Genomic DNA, 19,652 nt, shown 5'->3' with positions numbered 1-19,652 from the left:
AGGCATAACTTGATTGTTCGATGAACGATTTTCGATTTTTTTTAAGTGTCGTTTAAGTTACGCCTGTTACATTGCAGGTGTATGCATGCCACATTGAAGCTAAGTTCGGTTAATTAGTGGTGTTAGTGATGTCAGTATCATGCAAATAGGTTTTTCTGATTTGGTCACTGTTAGCCGAACAGATCAGAAAATGTGTCGGACATACGTCGTGTTGGGTTTTTATTTCTTTACTGTAATTACTTTTCAGATATTTAGCTACAAAAATTAATGATAGTCTCTACCCTTTGATTTATCCTCTCGTTATTTCCGACCTCAGGTATTAGAAATGTTTGTTTTTTTACCCTCAACAGGAATCGAGGAAAGAACGTTTGAAATTTAGATCAGATACTATAGAAGAAGCAGTAAGTCAAACAGACTTTAAGTTGATATACAGTAAAACTTGGTGAGGTGATTGCCCAGTATAAGAAACCATCGTAGATTTTAAATATGTGCCGCTCAACTTTTCAAATGGCGATCTGTATAACTTAATAATAAAATAGAACTTAGATTTCTAACAATTGTTTTCTTTCTTTCAAAATTAAAAAACAAAAGAAAATAAATGTGATTTGGGTGAGTTTCAAAAGGTTGCAGCAATGAAAAGTGTCATTTTACCGAATTAAAATTTTAAAAAAATTAAACGAGGATGCAATACTAAGTACATTATACACATTCACGTAGCGTTAAGCCTCATTAAGACCAGACTGAAGAACTGCTAAGTACCAAAAGTTATGATATGCCTTTTTTTGGTCGATCTCCTTTTACAAACGTTACTGTTGGTGCCATCTTGTAACTCCCTGTCTGTTTTACTAAAGGATACTGTAGATGAAGATGTTGAACAAAAAAGAAAGGCTTCATCACGAAAGGCATCTGTTGTTGCTGCTGATGAAGTCCATGATGAAGAGAATAATGGATATGGTTATGAGGACGACGAGTTTGAGGTACTAACTAGACTTCTTCTAAATATGTCTAATTAGATTTTTTTTACCGTGTCCCCGTTTATATGTCCACGGGCAAGCGCGATTTAGGGCCTGTTTACATGAAGGTGGGGGACTCCAGGTAAGTGAGGTAACCCGCTTTGGTGAGGTAACCCTTCTGTCCATATAATCTCTCATTTTAATTTCATCAAGTTTACACGATAGGTGGGGTGACCATACAAGAGATTATTTGGACAGGCGGGTTACCCCACCTAAGCGGGTTACCTCACGTACAACTACCTGGGCTCCCCCACATCCAGGCCCTTAATCAACGTTTCCAGACATACATTATGTAAAGATCACAGAATGAGTTGCTCATTGTTGATGCCACCTAGGACCATGACAAAGAAAACGTTAGATACACCGTAAAAGGTCAATTAAAACACTGCGGGTTTGTATCGTTAAGGTTATTAATTGGAACAATCAGAACATGCTCTTATGTACCCTGGAAAAACCGAAGTTATCTAGTTCACTTCCCTTTTTCGCAATCTTGTTCCTCATTATTTTTATTTGGTGACACAACAATAGCACTGTCCAGTGAAGTGTAGTACTGAAGAAGAAACCTAGTTAAACTTACGACAGGCATGTTAACGATATTTGCCAAAGGGCTATCTTGGCAATAAGGTCAATAAGTAGGATACGTTAAAATTTGTCCCAACTGAAGTACAGTAATATTAAACGTACAGTTTAATATAAATACTTTTGTTACATCGTAGCACATCTAGCTTTAGGAACAAGTGGAAAAGAACATTTCTGAGCCTACACTAGCTTCCTTTTTGATCTCGTATCATTTCCTTAAGATTTTACTTTTAACCTATAAAATTCTGAATGGACAAACGGTCCTTTAACCTAACTTTGCCTAAGTTCGTTAAAAATCAAATAAATAAAGTGTCTTTATTGTTCAAAAGATAACATTACATATCCTATGTTACATTTAAATATAACAATGTAAATGGGCTAAAGTATGTCTCTCTATAAGATTGGTATATACATAGAAACAAATACAAAAATCGAATACAGAAAGTACACTATTTACAAAGCTACGTTACACTTAAAGACAATTCTATTAAAGAATGTATTCTTAAAACGGTCCGTGTGAATGGCGGGCATTGCGGGAGATTTATTCCTTAAGTTGTATCTTGTAATCTTAGTCTCCGGGAAATTAGCTCTAAGAGGGTGGTTTGGGATACTAGAAACCTTCCTACAAATTCTATGATCTTGCACTTTAAGTAATTCACCTATCTCTAATTTCTTGGATATGTAACTGCGTTTAAAACATCGATCTAAAAACTGATGGGCTATAGTTAGCTCTGATTCAGAGGCCCCATACACAGATAAAGCATAAGTAATATTAGGTAGAACTATGGAAGAGAATAAATGGTCTATTTCTGCTTGGCTACATCCTTCTTTTCGGAGGCATCTGATGACATACAAGCATTTATTAGCTTTACATAACTTTTCTTTAAGGTGAGTGCTGAATTTGCAGTTCCGCTGAAATGTGAGACTTAGAATGGTTACTGTACTAGTCTGTGGTATGCCTAAAATACTATTGTAGGCCTCGGCAGTGTGTCGTTTTTTATACATAATAACCTCTTTACATTTTGTAGAATTCGAATTCATTCTATTTTGGCCTGCCCACTGTACAAACTGATTTATTAAGTCTGCAGAGTGATCTATATCATCATATATATTTAAAACCAAGTGTCTCGTTCCCTAATTTAATCTCCAGATCGTTAAGAAATATATTGAACAAATAAGGTCCTGAAACACTACCCTGGTATCTCTTTTCATAGCCTACTTTTACAAGTTCCTTCTGCCATAACAGCCACCTGTGGTCAAAGAACTATCTCTCTTTGCGCCACCAAACTTTGGAATACTCCGCTTCAATCTGTAACAAAACCAGTTGTGGTCATCCAGTTTATGAATAAACTTATAATAGTTCTTTTGTGTGAACATTTGACTGAACCTCAGCTTGATATCTCAGTGACATGTTTACTTAAAGGGGCTGTGTCACGGCAGTCCAGTTCATTTTGTTAGTTTTGCCAATTACTCGCCCTCAATCGCTATGAAACTTAAACTAAGCAAAGAAATTACAGGTAAATGACTTAATCAGAGATCCGAGACAAACAAATATGTGTCCTGAGCATTATTTTTGTAGTTGCAAGCAGCGGGGATCAACTTTGAAAAACTGTTAGGCTGAACGGTTTTCAAAAACCCTAATTTCAATCCCGTTCAATCTTCTTCAGTTTTGCCCATCTGTGGCTTGTGTTGTTTCTGTTATATTATTTTAACCTTCCTTTCAAGTTTTAAGCGGTTATTTTTATGTTTCTCTTAATTTAACGGGGATTTGTCAGTCAGATCTTTACGCTATTTATGTTACCTTTTTTATTTAGTCGTAGCTAACATGAGCACATCGCTACGAGTTTCAATTGCGCTAATAAGAACCTGTTTTTAGGACTATGATGAAGACTTTGAAGATGATGAAGAAGAAGACGAAGAGACAAGTGTTGATTTGCAGGTAAAAAAAATTCAACGCTTAAAACAGATTAATTATTTAATCGTATCAAATAATTGAAACAAGTCATCTTATGGCAACTCAAATCATACGGGATTAAAAAGGCTTTCTATGATTAAGTTTGGTTTGATAGAAGTTTAGCATTTGGTATGAATTTTTACCAGTCTTGTATTGTGTGTGATCGGCCCAAAATACTTTAAAGAGGAAGACCTTTCTTGCAGTACATATGTTAGATGCTTTCAAGCTTTACTTATGCTGTACATTTATTTCTTGTAGGATCACTCTGGAATGCAAGAGGTAAATGATTGTGTTTTACTGGTAATAAGTCAGTCAGTCTGAAATCAAACAAATTATTCATCACAAAAGGCAAAAGGCAAAGGTTTGATTTGTCTAGAATGTGATTACAAACTGAGACGGAATCAGGGCATGCGTCTTTTGAAAGGTTCTAGATGGTCGAGTACTGACTTTTAAGTTTTCAGTTGATTGTTGGTCTCGTCTAACACACTTCTACCTAATACAGTAGGTTCTGACTTAACACGCAGGCTGTTCCTCGGTTTGGTTTGCATCAGTCAACAAATCTCAAACAGGAAGAGTCATTCAAACGTTGTCTGTAGATTTCTTTGTGTTTTAAATTTAATGAACGTTTTGTTTTCCTCAAATTTGCCGCGTTTTATCTCATTTTTAAGTTAAAAGAGGGCTAGTATATATCTTTCTCGTTCTATCAACTTTTTTCAAAAGCTTCTTCAAGCAATAAATGCGGAGAATCAGGATGCAAGGGCTTCATCCAGTGAAGGAAAAGAAGATAAAAAGGTTGGATTTAGTAACTACACGCTTTTGATAAGGTTTTACAGATTATCTAATTTGAACCAGAGGTAGTCACTGAAATCATCAAAGTAATAAACGTAAATGTGAGTAGTAATCACCGTCAAGATTCCAATTCGTCTGCTATATCACATAGTTTAACGCATTAATACGAGTCAAGAAATTTGGTGTTACAGAAGTAGGGAGCGTTCTGTCGACCGCAATCAATTTCCCATGTGCTATAGTCTTACTTGCTGTCCTCTGTTGTTTTGTTTCGAACAGACATATTTACGTGACTCTTTATAATGCTTTTTTTTAGGATCACAAAGAATCACAGAAAGGTGGGTATAGTCTGTAGGCACAGCTCTTGTTGTTGCCTTGGTGATGAGAAACGTTTCCTTTTTATTGGTTTAACCATCACTTGGCCCATATCTGCAAACACAACAAACAGTTCTTGAACTCTACATACAGTGGAATGATTGTATTGTTGTTTTCTTTTTGATCTATTTTTGTTCCGGAACACAGACAATCGAACACGCCCTTTGTATGACATGATAATCTTTCTTTTTTCACTTTAGACCTAAGATTTCTTCTCACTGTATATTACTTTCAAAAATCAGAATGATTGAATAATTTCATGCAATTTTCTTTTGGTAGAGGCAAAAGTAAGACCATCAACTTCTTCTCATGGAAGAATAAACTTTGTTGCTGCAAAACAGAAGCAGATCACTGATCAAGTGGCTTCACGGACGAGGAGAAGAGGACAGGTGAACAAGATCGACAATCGATCAGTGATTGAGTATATAAAAATACTAATTTGTGTGAAAACTATCGTTGCTTTGATAAACTTGAAAAAGACATAAACTGCCACTTATCAGCTTCCCTTCCCCCTCTCCCTCAGTTATAGGCCTATCTACGTCTAAATGAAAATTACATTCGATTGTAAGCCCCGCACTGATTTAGACCCCATTAAAAAATCAGCAACTAAGAGATCGAGAATTGGCCCCGGGCAAGCAAAAGCAAAATGTGACAGCTGCTTGCACCAAAGTTATGATTATGATTATGATTATGATTATGTCAAGCCTAAAGGCACTCAGTCGTCTCACTTGCTACAGCTCTGATCAAGACGTAGTAATTCCTAAGTGTCGCACAAAGCTTTTTCAATTTAGTTACTGTAATCATGCTAAACTCTGGAATACTCTAACTGAATCCACCCGTACTCTTACTTTTCTTAACCAGTTTATATCTCACTTTCTCCAACGCTACTCCGCCGCTTTTCTTACAAACTATGACGTCAATAACTTTGACAACTGGAAGTCGATTTGCTCCAAATGCAGCAGGTCACGTAATCTTTTTACACTTTTTACAGCTGCGGGAGTGAACCGCTTTTTTAGTACTTGGGAATAGGATTTTATACTTCTTTTTAAGTTTTAAATGTAACATGGTTAGTATTTGTGATGTTTTCTTAAGGGCACACTTAATTTGGAGCCTCGCTCTTTTGTGTCTCCCGCACCATCGTTGCTCGTTCTTGTAATTTTGTTCAAATGTATATTTTTTATCCTAGTGTAACCATGGTGAAAGCGATTATGTAAAGGACAGGCTTGAATTAAAGTCTTTTCGAGCTCTGTTGTTTCTAAGCACTTGTTGTATTCAAGTTCTAAGCCCCCTCGGATATAAGCTCCTCTGTTTATAAGCTCTCCTAACACCCCTCCCGAAGATATATAAGCTCAGTGCTTATAAGCGGCAGTTCACGATATATGGTTTAAAAAGCCCCCCTCCGGGATAGAAGCCCCTTTGTTTATAAGCTCTCCTAAAACCCCTTACGAAGATGTATAACCAAGGGCTTATTAGCGGCAGTTTGCGGCAGCCGCTTGCAGCAATTTCCTTATTACAATTTTTTTGCTCTTTGCATCAGACTTGTGTATTACCCACGATCCCGGAAAACCACCTGATCCGTCTTCGTTGTTATTTTTTATCGTCATATATAGCTTTACTATTTTTGTAAACATATGTTTCAAGCTCTGGGACCACTGTAATTGGCTTACCGCTGTTGTGGCATCCCTGCCTAAAAAAGCATTTATTGTTCTTTGTTTCACTATATATGTATTATCCTTTTGCTTTCTTTTTCTCTTTGTATCATGTTATAGGCGAAGCCAATAAAATAAAGATAAAATTAAATAAAAAAATTCATGTGCATTAATAGCAACCTGATATAACCCATATTTTAAAAATACCATGTGGTTATCTACACTAGGTAACCTTACCGTTAGCGGATGATAATAAAAATACCGACAATACTAGATTTCGCGGCTGAGCACGATGCCACTCTGACGCTTTTTCACACGGCTGATAACTCAAAGCCATCAGGTTGTAGTTCTCTTGAACTGTTAACAAAGAAATTTGAGCCCTGTCACATGACCGTATCGCGGCTCATCTAGGTCACTTTTTTATTTTGAATTGTCCCCTGATCAGCTGATAAGTAAGCTCTAGATGTAAAATTGTTTAGTCCGCTTTTAGGCTTGGCTCAATCTTTGTGATTGTTACCACCATTGACCCACTGACGTTTTTTTGATGACCATGTTGTTTTTTTTTCAGGAGTTGATGCACTTGATTGATCTTGATGTTGCTGCGTTTGATATATTTGATTTGCCCCCACTTAACGAATATGAACTGTACATTAAAAACTTTGGGCGATCGGACACCAAGCAGGTAATAACAGATACGACGTTTCAAAAAGAGCTAGAAGGGCATTAAATTGTATGGTTTGTAAATAAGCGACTTTACCTACAAATGATTGGTACCTACAGTTGTATACGTTCAAAACCGGGTTAAGTTAATTTAAACCTAGATGTCTCTTGATGTTCTTTAGTCTCAAATTGGTGACTGTATATAACTTTTACTCTCAAAGAGAAACATGAAGCCTTCAATAACAATTCTCACTTGCACGTCTGTGCGTGATGCGTTTTAACGTGACAGTTCAAAATAATAAAACCTCTATTGCCCTCTTTTGTTTTAAGGTTTTTTTGTTGTTGCTGCTGGAGAATGAAATTTGGATTTTTAGTCAGCTTTGGTTTCTCGTCAACTAGGTAGTAAAGGGGTTAAATGCTTTCAAACGAGGCAATCAGATTCCCAAGGCAACATTTAATTGGGGGTAAAACGGTTTTTAACAATTGGCCCTGGGCGATATTGAAATCATGATACAGTGAGAAAAGTGGGTTGAAAAAGAAACGGTCACTTTCCTTTCGAATTGTCTTTAAACCGTTTGTTTTGTTCACTTTATGTTCTGCTCTTGCATTGGTGTTATAACTAGGGATATCCAATATCAGTAAGAATCAGTTAAACCATTATCCTGTTAAAATAGACGTATAATTTATCTATACATGTATCTATCTGGGACAAGTCTCAAGCCTTTTTAAGATAACAATGTGTGGATTGTTAAAACTAAACATTACTGACCTATATTTTAGCTAAACGGAAATGATTTTTAATATATGTTACAGGCGTATGTCCAGTGCAATGAAGACAATCTAGAAAAAGAGGTACAAACTGAGGAAATAGAGATGAGAACAAAATGGACACAAAATCCTGCCAGTGATGCTGCAGGATTTGGAGGTAAGAAAAGAAGTGTCCTTTGTAAGTGAAGCCAAATATTCATTCTTTAAAGTCCAAAAAACTATAAACAATCTGTAACAATCCTCTACTTTGGATTTTGGAAGAAGTCAATCATAAATCTCTTTTCGACTTCTCTGAGTAAAAACGTTGGTTGCTTCTATCTCTATCCTCTGTTGCTTTAAATGGTTAACAAAAAATGGTTGCAATGAACTTTATTTTGATCCTTTTTTTCTTTAGGCCTTGCGTCAAAAGCGCTTGTGTCAATGCCTTTCGCTTTCTAGAAATCTTGTAATCACTAATGGTTGTTTTTGTTACCGTGTCTATTGATTAAAGCTTTTTTTTGTCTCCTGTCAGATGATGAGGATGATTTGCAGGAAGATTTGTCCAGTTTAACAGAAAAGGCAAACATTGATAGTTTAAGACTGTCAAAATTCCTTCAGAGAGCTGCACAGGTTGGTGGACAAACGATTAGCAACAGTTTTCCTATTCTCCACAAAAACGAAACTACTACCTACGGAAGTGTCGGTGTATTAAACAAGAAGACACCGCACAGTAATTTTGAAGGAGTTATAATAGCTCCTCTAGTGGAGTTAATTTAACTCCTTACAGTGGATTTATTTTTTTGGGGGAGTTATTTTAACTTCAAAGAGGAGTTTAAAGAACTCTTTTTCAGGAGTCAAAATCACCCCAGGTATTGAGGAGTTAAAATAACCCCAAAAAAGGAGTTATCCTGTAACTCAAATTTTTACTCCACTTTCAGAGTTAAAGGAACTCCAAAAAGAGTAAAAACAACCCGTGGAAGGAGTAAAATTAACACCATTTTCGCAGTTATTTTAACTCCAGACTGGGAGTAAAAAGAACTCTTTTTCAGGAGGAAAAATAACCCCAAATTTGGAGTTAAAATAGGAGTTAAAGTAACCCCATAAAAGAGGTTATCCTGTACCTAAAATTTTTACTCCATTTTTGGAGTTATAATAACTCCCTAAAAATTACTGTGCGCTTTTACACCTCCTACGGGACACGGGACAGCCATTTCTACGTTTTTATCCCAACCTAGCCTGCAGTGCATGCGTATTTTGGGTGGGCGAAACCTTGTTCGTGTTCGTAATATTTTTGTAGCCGCCATCTTTGATTTTATGACAGTGGAAGGTTGGGGAGAGTAGAAATAGTAACCCTTACGGTAGGTGCGAGGGCGAAAGAAGGAAAGGGGGGAGAGGGAGAGGAGAAAAAAAATTTCTCTTCTCTCTCCCCCCCCGCTCCCTTTGACTCGCCCCATCTCCTCCTCTCTTCGGGAAGTTTAGAAAACGCCTGCTCTGCATGCTAATCCCAACCAAGTGAAGTTCTTATCGTTTGCAGGTCAAAGATAGTTGTCAGAAATTTCCCATTCCACAAACTATAAAAGATATGGGTATAAGCTTTCGACGCTACGATTTTTGGGATCGTTTGTGTGGACAAGCGTTAATTACTTATGATTGGTTAATGGTTGCCTTGAATGCCATCGACCAATCATAAGTAACGCTTGCACCCATTCTCTCTAAAGTATGTGAAGTGTGAAACCTTAAGACCCTGAGTATTGCACCGGCCCGCGGAGATCAAACCCGTCACCTTCTGTCTAGCGCGCTACCGACTGAGCTTACCTTCCCTGTTTAAGCAGTTCTATGTAAAACTAGTCTCCCTTACAGCCGTTTTTGAGTGTTACGCAACGCTCCCCCAAAAGAGGGGAGCATTGCGTGACATCCATAAAACGGCTGCGAGGGAGACTAGTGTAAAACAGGATAAGTTTGGAAATAAAAGCATTTCTCTCATTAAAACAGCGAACAAAGTAGCTCTGAGTTTCATAAATAAGACCCAGTTCATACCATGGGATTGTAACTTCATATTGATTGCGACAATCTGAGCCAAATTAGGCATTTATTGGGTTCTTGCTCTAAGCAGTTTGTACGTTTCTTTTACAGACGTGCTTAATTCTACTTGAAGAAAACGTCAGCGAACAAACAAGTACTCAATTTAAAGAAAGAAAGGATATGACATGTAGTGACGGATTTATGCAGCTGTCAACCAAACACTTGTATCTTGAAGGTCTGTGCTGAATTAACCTGTTGTTTGTTTCTGGTTTTAGAAGTCCGTTGCTGATCGTTTGGGATTTTCTTTGTTGCATACACGCCTAAAATGTTTATGAGTATGACGCTAATCTTTCACCAACTTTTAATACCGAGAGTCTTTCAAAATGGTCTAACCAACAATAAAATCGGTCATCCTATCTCGGCTAACCAGTCTTTTATCGTTGTAGTATTGAACGGTTCTGTCTGCGCATGTTCTAGTACTGTACGGACGCGAATATTTGGACTCTTAATCCGGTAAATGTGTACCTCATGGTTTTCTCCCTCCGCCTCGACTAGCTTAGCTTTTTGCAAGCAGAGGATATTTTAAAAAATATTTTAATTATGTAAACGGAAGAAAAAAGGAAGAGAGAGGAGTAGGATAAATGAATTCTCTCCTGATAAATGGAATTTATAAATATGTACCGTACTCAAATATGCCTTGTACCATGTCAGGGAGAAAATGATGACCAGTTCTCCATCCCTCCTCCCCCAAAACCATTGCCATTACCAACCCCGCTTTTCTAACAAAGCCACTTCTTTAAAACGGACACCTAGTTCTGTCTCTTATCGAGGGCTTTGACTGTCTTTACCTCTGTAGAAATAGGCTGTGTGTATTTTTAAGCAATAGACCACACTTTCTATGGGTTTACCGGCGTGATAACCCACGCGGGATGTTGGGAGAACACGAGAAAAGCTTGTAAATCACGAGCCGAAGGCGAGTGATTTACAAGCTTTTCGAGTGTTCTCCCAACATCCCAAGTGGGTTATCACGCCGGTAAACCCATAGAAAGTGTGGTCTATTGCTTTTATAAAATAACTTTTAGTAGAATGGAGTATTTTAGGTAAAAAATATGGTTCTAGTACCGTGATCAAGTCACGTCTTCTCTCTAAAGTCATCATAAGCCAATCATGACTCACGATTTAATAGCGTTGAACTTTCTCAAAACTCAGTTCAGTCAAACAACAAACAGCAGCACTTCAAAACACGAGTTTTTGCACTCATTACATGATAACTTATGAAAGCTGTTTTACAGGAAAAGTCAACACATATTCATGCGAACGTTAAATGAAAGAATACTTTCATGGTTTGTTTACTACAGAAGTAGAAATTAATTGAACATCAGACTGTACGCAGCTGTATTTTGTTCAGTCGATCCGTAAGAATTTCGTTGTTACAGACGGAACTGGCAGCTATTGTAATAGAGGACTTCATTCACTTTTAACAAGCCGCAGTGGTTTAAGATCTGTTTTCTGGACTTTATTATGATCAAGAAATGCTGCGGTAACGACGTGGCTGCATTTGCGAAGTTGTCGCATGTAACTTTATATGCACGTACAGCGACCGATGGAAATATGTCAGTGGTGGAGAAAGGTTTCTTTGCCGTAGCCACATATTGGCGTTAATATTTGTCGATTCGTGAAGTGAGGTGGTTTGAGGTAGGTTAATTATGGCATCGATATCACCGAATAATTTGTGCAAATGTTGAAAAAAACCAGTCCGAAACTCTGACATTTTTCATCATCGTTGGCAGCTTGTTTACAACTTACAGCGGCCGATTTTGTACCATATCTTGATCAGAGATCTCTTTTTGGAACAATTTCTTTCATTAAGAAATTTAAGTTTTAGATAAAATAAATCAAGAATGCTAAAACTATCCGTTTTGTTGCTTGTTGGCACATGGTTAAGTTTTCCTAGAGACTTTCTACACCAGAAATTCACACAGTTGTTGTCTTTCTCTGCGATTTGGCATCGTCGTGAAATGTAAACTGTTTTCCAGCTTTGTACTTTATAACTTCTAAAGCTATGGCAGTAGCGAATTGTGCTCAGTAATAAAATGTGGAAACCAACGCTTTTAATATTAAGAAGGGCTGAGTAAGTAACTTGTTCTATTTTTTAGCCTTTCTAAAATCGTTGTTTGCAGATCAATAGCCGGTTTTGTTTATGGCTCGTGGTCCGGATGCCTTTTTCTATGGGTTTACCGGTATAATAAACCATAGGTTTTTAACCAATCAGATCACGCGTACTATCTCAGTTATTTTATAAACTGTGATATTATCTTACCATTTATTATATTTCAGGCCGACCAGTCACGTGTGTGCATATATCTCCAGTTCAAACGCACTTCCTACTTATTGCGTATGGTGCTGTAACAGAAAAGGGAAAAGCTACCTCAAAGGTGAGATTACTGATCCAGACCTTCCCTCCCTCCATTGCCTGAGGTTTGGTCTGAGACAGCGAACTCTTACCATCTCCTCCCCCGCAGGGGGAAATAGTTCGTTACCCCACATAAACTCACTTTCGCCAAATCCTGAAGCTTCCCGCCTCGGTAGTCATCTTAACGTTGCATGTGTCAAAACGGCTGTTTCAACACCAATAAACGATAGCCATTGTTTTCGAGTTTTATCCCCTTGTCTTGAAACGGTAATATAAGCACACAAGACACAAGACGAACCACAACCACATAACACGCATATTCGACTTGCTGAGTATATTCGCGGAAGTGCCTCATTATCGGAGTTGAAAACCAACATCAAGACTTACCTTTTTAAACTTACTTACGGGGACTAGGTTAAGCCAATGTAATAAAATTATAGAATATCAAATCATACATCTTCTAGATGTTATCGTAAGTTTTAGCGATTTAGTTTTTAGTTAGCTTAGAATTTGTAAGTAGGATTTTTATCGTAATTTATGTAATTCGTTATGTATTCTTTTTATCATCTCTCGATGTCAGCTTTTATTTATTATTTATATTTCTTATGAATTCTGTAAAGCGCTATTGAGCTTCTGGAAACAGCGCTATATAAAGAAAGTTTATTATTGTTATTATGATGATGATGCTGGTGGCACAGTCAAAGTTACTTCGCAATGCTGGAGCAATTCTCTTATTGTCGGTTATGATTAATGAGTTTCTGATACAGTGGCTTATATTTTGTCATTAAAGATTAATAGCAGTGTCCAAGAGAAGGGCTTGGTATGCTTTTGGAACACTAATGAACCCTCAGAACCTCAGAGGTAAGTGCGCGCGCACTAAGCTTAGGATTACTGGATAGACAGCACATTCCAGTCCACTATACTCCTCCAATTCAGCAATAGGCCATTTCCAAGTTGCCCCAAGCCTCTGTTTCAAAGCGAGGCTAAGTGCGAAGCCATTGATACGAAAATGATTTCTTTAATTTTATGCAAATAAACTCATTATCACAAGAAAGGTTTTGCACTTAGCCTCGACTTTAAAGTGAGATATTTTGGAATTGGCGATGTTGCCAGGGAGTTGCATTTTAGAATTGTCGTTCAATCAGTGCAGCGAAACCATCTTTCACGTGCGTGCTCCTCTTTGCTTGTTCAATAAAGACGCAACCCACAGATGGCATCGACACCGGGATTGGAACCCGAGCCACATTGGTGGGAGGCGAGTGCCCTCACCACTGCGACATGCGTGCACTTTATCATTAAAGCCATAGTTAGCCTAATGCATGAAGGTGAAAGTAAGTTAATGGTATTATACCTAGACGTAAATTTTTCACTGGTCTTTGTTATAGCATTGGTTGATTACTTAGGCTTATTCCTCATTTGCCCACCCAAGTCACTCAGTTTTCAAAGAATGTGCTTTTCATTTTCTCAGGATTTTAATCTGCGAGTCTACACCGAGGTGCTGTTGTTTGAGCCCTTCTAAGGCAACTTTAGCTTTTGCAGGATTGGTAAGTTTCGTAAGCTGATGTTTGGTATTGTATCCACGTTACAGCCGAGATGAAGATTTTTTTATTCAGTTTTTGATTCATTTGCGTTCATTCGTATGTTTTTTCAAGCTTCTATAACACCACGAGGAGAAAATTAATAGTTTAAACTATTACGAGTTCTTCCTCTTCCCTAATAATCTGTCAAGCCTAAAGAAAAGATTCTCAGGAGACAATGGCAACATTTTTTTTGCATTTGTATTAACATAACAGGACGATGGAACGCTTGTGGCTTGGGATTTACGAGAACCTTCTTCTATGCATTTCGCGTCCAGGATCTCTGCTGGTGACAGCGACGTTATCTTAAGATCCCCTACATTTAGCACAGGTGGGTTGAGATTTCACAATGTTGTCTATAACTGCTCACGAGTTAAAACAAAAGCATCATAAAGGTTAGCAGCTTCGCTATTTTGTGCGTTTTACCTCTGAATACTAGAAAGAAGTAACATCGAGCTCATGCAGTTTATATGCTGTACTCGATGAATTTACTTGCAATTTTGTACAAAAACCGTATATCTCGATTTCTGCTCAGATTTGGTTGTGTCCAATTCTGGGTTGTATCCTGATCACACGAGTAGAAATCTTTTTTGCATCTATACAATTTTAGGTCTTATGGCGTGCATGAATAAACGTTGTAAATGCCGAAAGGGAATAGTAATAATGAAATGGAACGTTTAATGTGATTTTTGTTAACTAAGAAACTTTCATGTTAGTAGTGGCACATCCATCGAAACAATTTACATTGGGTTTGGAAGGCGGGGTAGCTAGGGCAAGCGATGTAAACAACCAAGAATGAAAGTTACTGCAACTGTACAACTTTGAGTGATTTGTTTCAAAAGCCGGAATAAAATAATGCGTCAATGAGTGAGAAGCCTCCTCCGTAGACGTTCTTTTGGCTCGTCACGCAATCTCCCTGGAGAAACGCGTGACGAACCCCTAAGAGCGTCTGCGTGGGAGGCTACTGAGTTAGTGCTTGCTAAGTAATTGTCCAATTTTGACAGCTGGTGTGTTGAAGAAAGACGAGAGCCACCTAAGCCCAGTGGTTTCTTTATTACCACTCGTCATGCCAGGAGACAGGTGAGTTAGTAATGTGACAAAATAGTTGACACATTTGTCACGCAATTGTTTTCAAGGAGCGCGGAGTGACAATCTCTAAGTTCTAGTCTTTAAATTTTGTTAAATTGCACGTATATTAATGTACATAACATTGCTAGTGTTTTTTAAAGCAAATAACGTTTTAAACGTAATTAATTTTGAATTCAGTTTTAAAACTTCTCGTGAAGAGAAAAGTATGTTTTTTTAACCCTGACCTTAAGTGGTTGTGCGGAATTTTATAAGAGAGGCTAAAACAATTTAGTCTGCAACACAGCAGAGTCGTCGTCACAGTGTCGCCACGCAACGCAGCGTTGCGTGACGACTCTAAAAACGGCTGTGTAGCAGACTAGAAACAATTGAAATCAAGTTTGTTGTGTTATCGCACAACTATGTACCTACTAAAGCACCTAAACTGAAAAAAGCCAATTAACCTTTCTTTACACTGTAAATTTACTGTAATTTTTTTAATATAAAGTTTTGCTAAGTTACTTGGTGTTACTGTTACTTTTGTTCAGTACTTTTTTTAGCGCTGACCTTAACTGTTTGGGCATATCTTTAAAAAAAGGGAGGTTAAATCAATTAAAATCGAGTTTGTTTGTTGTCGTATAACTGTGTTCATGTACCTTCTAAAGCACCTAAAGTGAAAAAAAAATTAACCTTTCCTTAAAACGTGAATTCAGTGTAAATTTGTAAGCTAAAGATATGTTCAACATAAAATTGTAAGACAAAACTAAACGCTGTGGTTAAAGTCAAAATAAATTTCTTGCTTACGATAGACTCATGTTGCAAGAAATTTCAGCAGCATCAAGGTACTAAAGTAAACGTTTGTTAATCTTAAAACAATAATCATGTATGTTATCATATGAAAGTGCTATTTTCAGCTAAATAGATCTGTGTGTTAGCCACATCTAATCAGTTTAGAAAGTAAACTTTTCTAGAGCCTTTTGGATGATCGCACTTTCCCCTAAATCTCAGATTTTGAGAACTTTAGAACTCTTCAGAAATCGTGGAAATCTTCGTAAGACTTCACACATTATCCGGTCCTGTTTAAAACATTCTGGCCCTGTAAGTATTAAACTTTCACACTGTTTACTCAAGAATAGTTTGCCTGTGTACAGACACCCCCCCCCCCCCCCACCCCCCCCCAAAAAAAAAAAGATTGGTGGCCAGTATAGTATTAGGGCCTGTTTACATGGAGGTGGGGGACCCCAGGTGAGTGAGCTAGCCCGCTTAGGTGGGGTTAAAAACTATCCTCCTTTACATGCAATCTTACAACCCCTTCACCCGGGGTGCACTTTCTCAAGATTATTGAATGATCGCTAAGCACATAAACAAGGAAAATGCTGGCAAACCACACTCACTTGCTGCTCCTGCTGCAACCTTCAGTGCTGTGGCTTTGATTGTTACCTTAAATAATAGTGAGTTTACGCAACAGGACGGCAGAAAGAAGAGGACGGTGAAATCCTTGTTTGTGACAAACGCGACAGGGCTATTTCTTGCTTGTTTTGTCGTGATCTTTACTAAACATTAATATTTTCTGGCCTTTTACCAAAAGATCTGTTTAAAAGAAGGTGAAGTTTGAGAGAAATTCATCTGAAAAAAGATTATTAGGGCCGTTTCGCGGCTTACTATAGCCGCGGCTTACATAAGACACGAAAGGAACCATTTATTCGAGTACGGCTTACATTAGACGCGAACTGCTCTCATAAATGGTTCACAGTTAAGTTCGCGGCCAGATCGGTCCACTGATGACGTAGTTTGTTTTGGTGCCTCGTTTCGGGGTAATTGCGTTTGCATCTCGCAACAATGGCTCGGGCGAGCAAAAAAGCTAAACGACTGCCTTTGGCCCGTAAAAAACGCTGTTTTTTTCACTGTCTTTTTCATTTTAAACTGCAGGATTTGTTTTTCTTCTGGGGCACTCCACACATTTCTTTTTGTACATGAATCTCTATCCGCCATTTTCCACTTTGTAAATGTAAACAAAACTCATTTTCCCGCCACTGCAACGCGCGTCTCTCGGCCGTGAAGGTCTGGGATATAATTGAAAACAGAGCATGCGCAGCAGTCGTTCACAGCTTCAGCAAGCCGCGGACAACGTTTGAGTGCATTTATACGAACACTTTCACGTCCAAGGTAAGCCGCGGCTTGGATAAGCCCATCCCAAAACCCATCGGCCAGGATAAGCCGCGGCTTGAGCTGGCCTTGGGTTGAATAAGCCGTAAACGTAGATTTTGTACCATTTATACGGGCTTTTCGCGTCTCATGTAAGCCGCGGCTTATTTTCTCTCGTATAAACGGCCCTATTGTCACGCTTGTCACGCTAAAAGGTTTGCCGTCTTCTTTCCTCTCCCGTCCTGTTGCGTAAGTTCACTAATGATGCAAAGCCACCGCCAAAGTGAATTTTGCGCGAATTTGATGTATCACGAATCCGATCCCGGCTAGGTGGGTTACCCCACCTTGAAACGTTTACGTGGCAAAATTTGACCCCGGCTGGGAGGGTAACCCGGTCTGGCAGACCGGGCTACCCACCTTGGTCACCCCACCTATCATGTGAACGTTAAAATGAGAGATTATAATTATGGTCAGGCGGGTTACCCCACCAAAGCGAGTTAGCTTACCTACCTAGGGACCCCACATCCATGTAAACAGGACCTTAGATTTTCCGTGTGACCTCAATTCAGCATAGTGTGCAATTCGTACTGAGACTGATTATGAAAGCGGGCAAACATCAAAACTGAAAACAACGTTGCTCCACTTTACTTGAAAGTTGCCTGACCGTGCACAATCCTTTGTTTTTTGTAAACAAATTGTGTTCAAAATGATAGGAATGCTATTGAACGTTGTGCACGTTCAAGTCTGAAAAAGCTGACAAAAACATATAACAAAGAAATCTGTCGAGCTTCATAACATTTCCACTGTATTAACTACGGTGTAACTGCCACTTTCCAGTTTTCTGATTAATTTTACTTAAATTATTTACCTTAAGATTAAATTAATTAGTGCTAACTTTGATTTTTGTTTTTATAGCGCGAGGGCTTCTGGGGGATCAAATATGATGTCAGGTGAGCGGTTGGTTGAACTTGAAGTAAGCGATATAATCGCCAAAAAGCAACCAAAGAAGACCAAACATTCCACCAATTTCGTCGAGCTTCATTGCTCGATACACTGGGCCAACTAAGAGTGCTGCCAATCATGAGTCAGAACTGGCCCCCTGAATATAAGCCCCTCTCTAGCACGTATGGAAATGTTTTGAAGCTTAAAAATACAATCAAATTCAAAAAGTCAGCACTGCTATGTAGCTTGTTTCGAAACACCTTTTTTAGTCCGGTTATAAGCCCCCGCCGTTTATAAGACCACCTTAAGTAAACCCCTTACGAAGTTGTATAAGCCCAGAGTTTACGGTATTGCAGAGATCTAACCTGATACTGCATCGTCGTTGCGTGAAATTTCTCTGTGGGACTGTTTAAGGGACGCTGTTTCTTCTTTCTGATTGCTCGTGATATCTCGTATTGGTAAATTTTATCACTTGTTTGCACCCTGAAATACCATGTGACATTACTTTTATCCCATCAGTCCTAAAGCGCGTGTAAATATGGCGGGTATCGCAAACAAGGTCTATTCGTTCCTTAAAACAGTACCACAGTGCAGTTCGACACAGCACCGACCCAGTCTAGTTGAGCTGATGAAATTACAGTAAATACTTTGAACTCGGTCATGTATTGAAGACCGCATTCCTTGTTTGACATTTTTGAGTAAACCTCTTTTGCTTATTTTCCTTTTGTTTGCAGATGATATATTAGGATTGTCATTTCAGTTAGCCTCTTTAGAAGAAAACGCTGCTATTTACCTCTGGGTAATTCATATATGTTAATACCGAGAGAGAATAATGGGACAGACATAATGGGACAGACATATCCTGTTGGTCGGGATATGGGAATTTCACTCAAGTTATTCTTAGTGGTTAAAATTTAACAGAAGTTTAATTCCAGAGACGTCCGCAAATGTTAATCGATTGTTTTAAACGACACCAAGTCCACGCTCGACTGCCTCAAAGCAAAAAAAAATTAAATAAAAAAGCAGAATATTGTAACACTGAATTAGAGTTTGCGGACCTCTCCGGAAACCAACTTCCGATTAATTCAAGAGTTTAGTTGGTCTAAAAATAACTTTTATGAAATTTACATATCCCAAGGCCGTCTACACTGGGTGTGTTCCTCTCTGTCCCATATATTCTCTTTTATTGATACCGGTTGATTTTGTTTTGAGTTTCCTGTTTTACTTGCCTCCGAAACATGTCAGTCAACCCTTTTTTTCTTGACAGGTTGTTGTTGAACTTGAGAAAGCAAACAGCGCCGGCTCAGAGTCGGATTTAGGTCAGTTGTATATTTGTACGACCCATGCGCACTATTTGTTGTTTCACTCATCTAAGTGCTTTTCCATTCAAACAGCTTCATAGTCACCGTATTTTTAGTAAGGAATTCCACTGACAAGTTTGATAACAAACTTTTTATGTTTTTTACTTAGCCTGCTTTGGATTTGAGTTGGAATTTCAAGATTTTATAGATTGCTGTGAATTAGAATTATTAAAGCATGTCGCATGTTGAATATTCTTAGCTGAAGGGGTTTGTATCTACCTGTTTTTTTTTTTTTTGGATTTTAGGGTTGTCTCCTGGAGGAAAAATAAAGCTTATAAGAAGTTCGTCAATATCTCTTCATTCGCCCTTGAGGTCTGTAATTTCTTTTTTATCTTGAGTATAGACGTCGTTGTGTAGCAGTTTA

The 19,652-nt window shown here is 38.2% G+C and overlaps 3 protein-coding genes across 3 annotated transcripts in view; 2 read left to right on the top strand and 1 right to left on the bottom strand.

Annotated features, from left to right (window-relative positions):
* The window catches only part of LOC140930604 (sperm microtubule inner protein 11-like), a 287,809-nt gene that overhangs the window by 32,180 nt on the left and 235,977 nt on the right, over positions 1-19,652 (top strand). The window lies entirely within an intron of this gene.
* Positions 1-19,652, top strand: part of LOC140930599 (cytoplasmic dynein 2 intermediate chain 1-like) — a 45,124-nt gene that overhangs the window by 9,632 nt on the left and 15,840 nt on the right. Inside the window, exons 6-26 of the mRNA XM_073380320.1 lie at positions 351-401; positions 852-977; positions 3,469-3,531; positions 3,805-3,825; positions 4,267-4,338; positions 4,649-4,670; positions 4,987-5,096; positions 6,925-7,038; positions 7,830-7,941; positions 8,296-8,393; positions 9,897-10,020; positions 12,123-12,220; positions 12,989-13,059; positions 13,667-13,742; positions 13,992-14,106; positions 14,780-14,855; positions 15,650-15,682; positions 17,901-17,935; positions 18,662-18,726; positions 19,195-19,246; positions 19,534-19,600. Coding sequence (XP_073236421.1) covers positions 351-401; positions 852-977; positions 3,469-3,531; positions 3,805-3,825; positions 4,267-4,338; positions 4,649-4,670; positions 4,987-5,096; positions 6,925-7,038; positions 7,830-7,941; positions 8,296-8,393; positions 9,897-10,020; positions 12,123-12,220; positions 12,989-13,059; positions 13,667-13,742; positions 13,992-14,106; positions 14,780-14,855; positions 15,650-15,682; positions 17,901-17,935; positions 18,662-18,726; positions 19,195-19,246; positions 19,534-19,600 — 1,601 coding nt within the window. The remainder of the gene's footprint in view (positions 1-350; positions 402-851; positions 978-3,468; positions 3,532-3,804; positions 3,826-4,266; positions 4,339-4,648; positions 4,671-4,986; positions 5,097-6,924; positions 7,039-7,829; positions 7,942-8,295; positions 8,394-9,896; positions 10,021-12,122; positions 12,221-12,988; positions 13,060-13,666; positions 13,743-13,991; positions 14,107-14,779; positions 14,856-15,649; positions 15,683-17,900; positions 17,936-18,661; positions 18,727-19,194; positions 19,247-19,533; positions 19,601-19,652) is intronic.
* On the bottom strand, positions 2,005-2,695 carry LOC140930598 (uncharacterized). The gene has a single exon (XM_073380319.1). The coding sequence runs from the start codon at positions 2,631-2,633 to the stop codon at positions 2,046-2,048; it is 588 nt and encodes a 195-aa protein (XP_073236420.1). The 5' UTR covers positions 2,634-2,695; the 3' UTR covers positions 2,005-2,045.

The sequence above is a fragment of the Porites lutea genome, chromosome 3, assembly GCF_958299795.1.
Source record: "Porites lutea chromosome 3, jaPorLute2.1, whole genome shotgun sequence".
Lineage (NCBI taxonomy): Eukaryota > Metazoa > Cnidaria > Anthozoa > Scleractinia > Poritidae > Porites > Porites lutea.
This window is presented reverse-complemented; position numbering and strand designations above follow the sequence as displayed.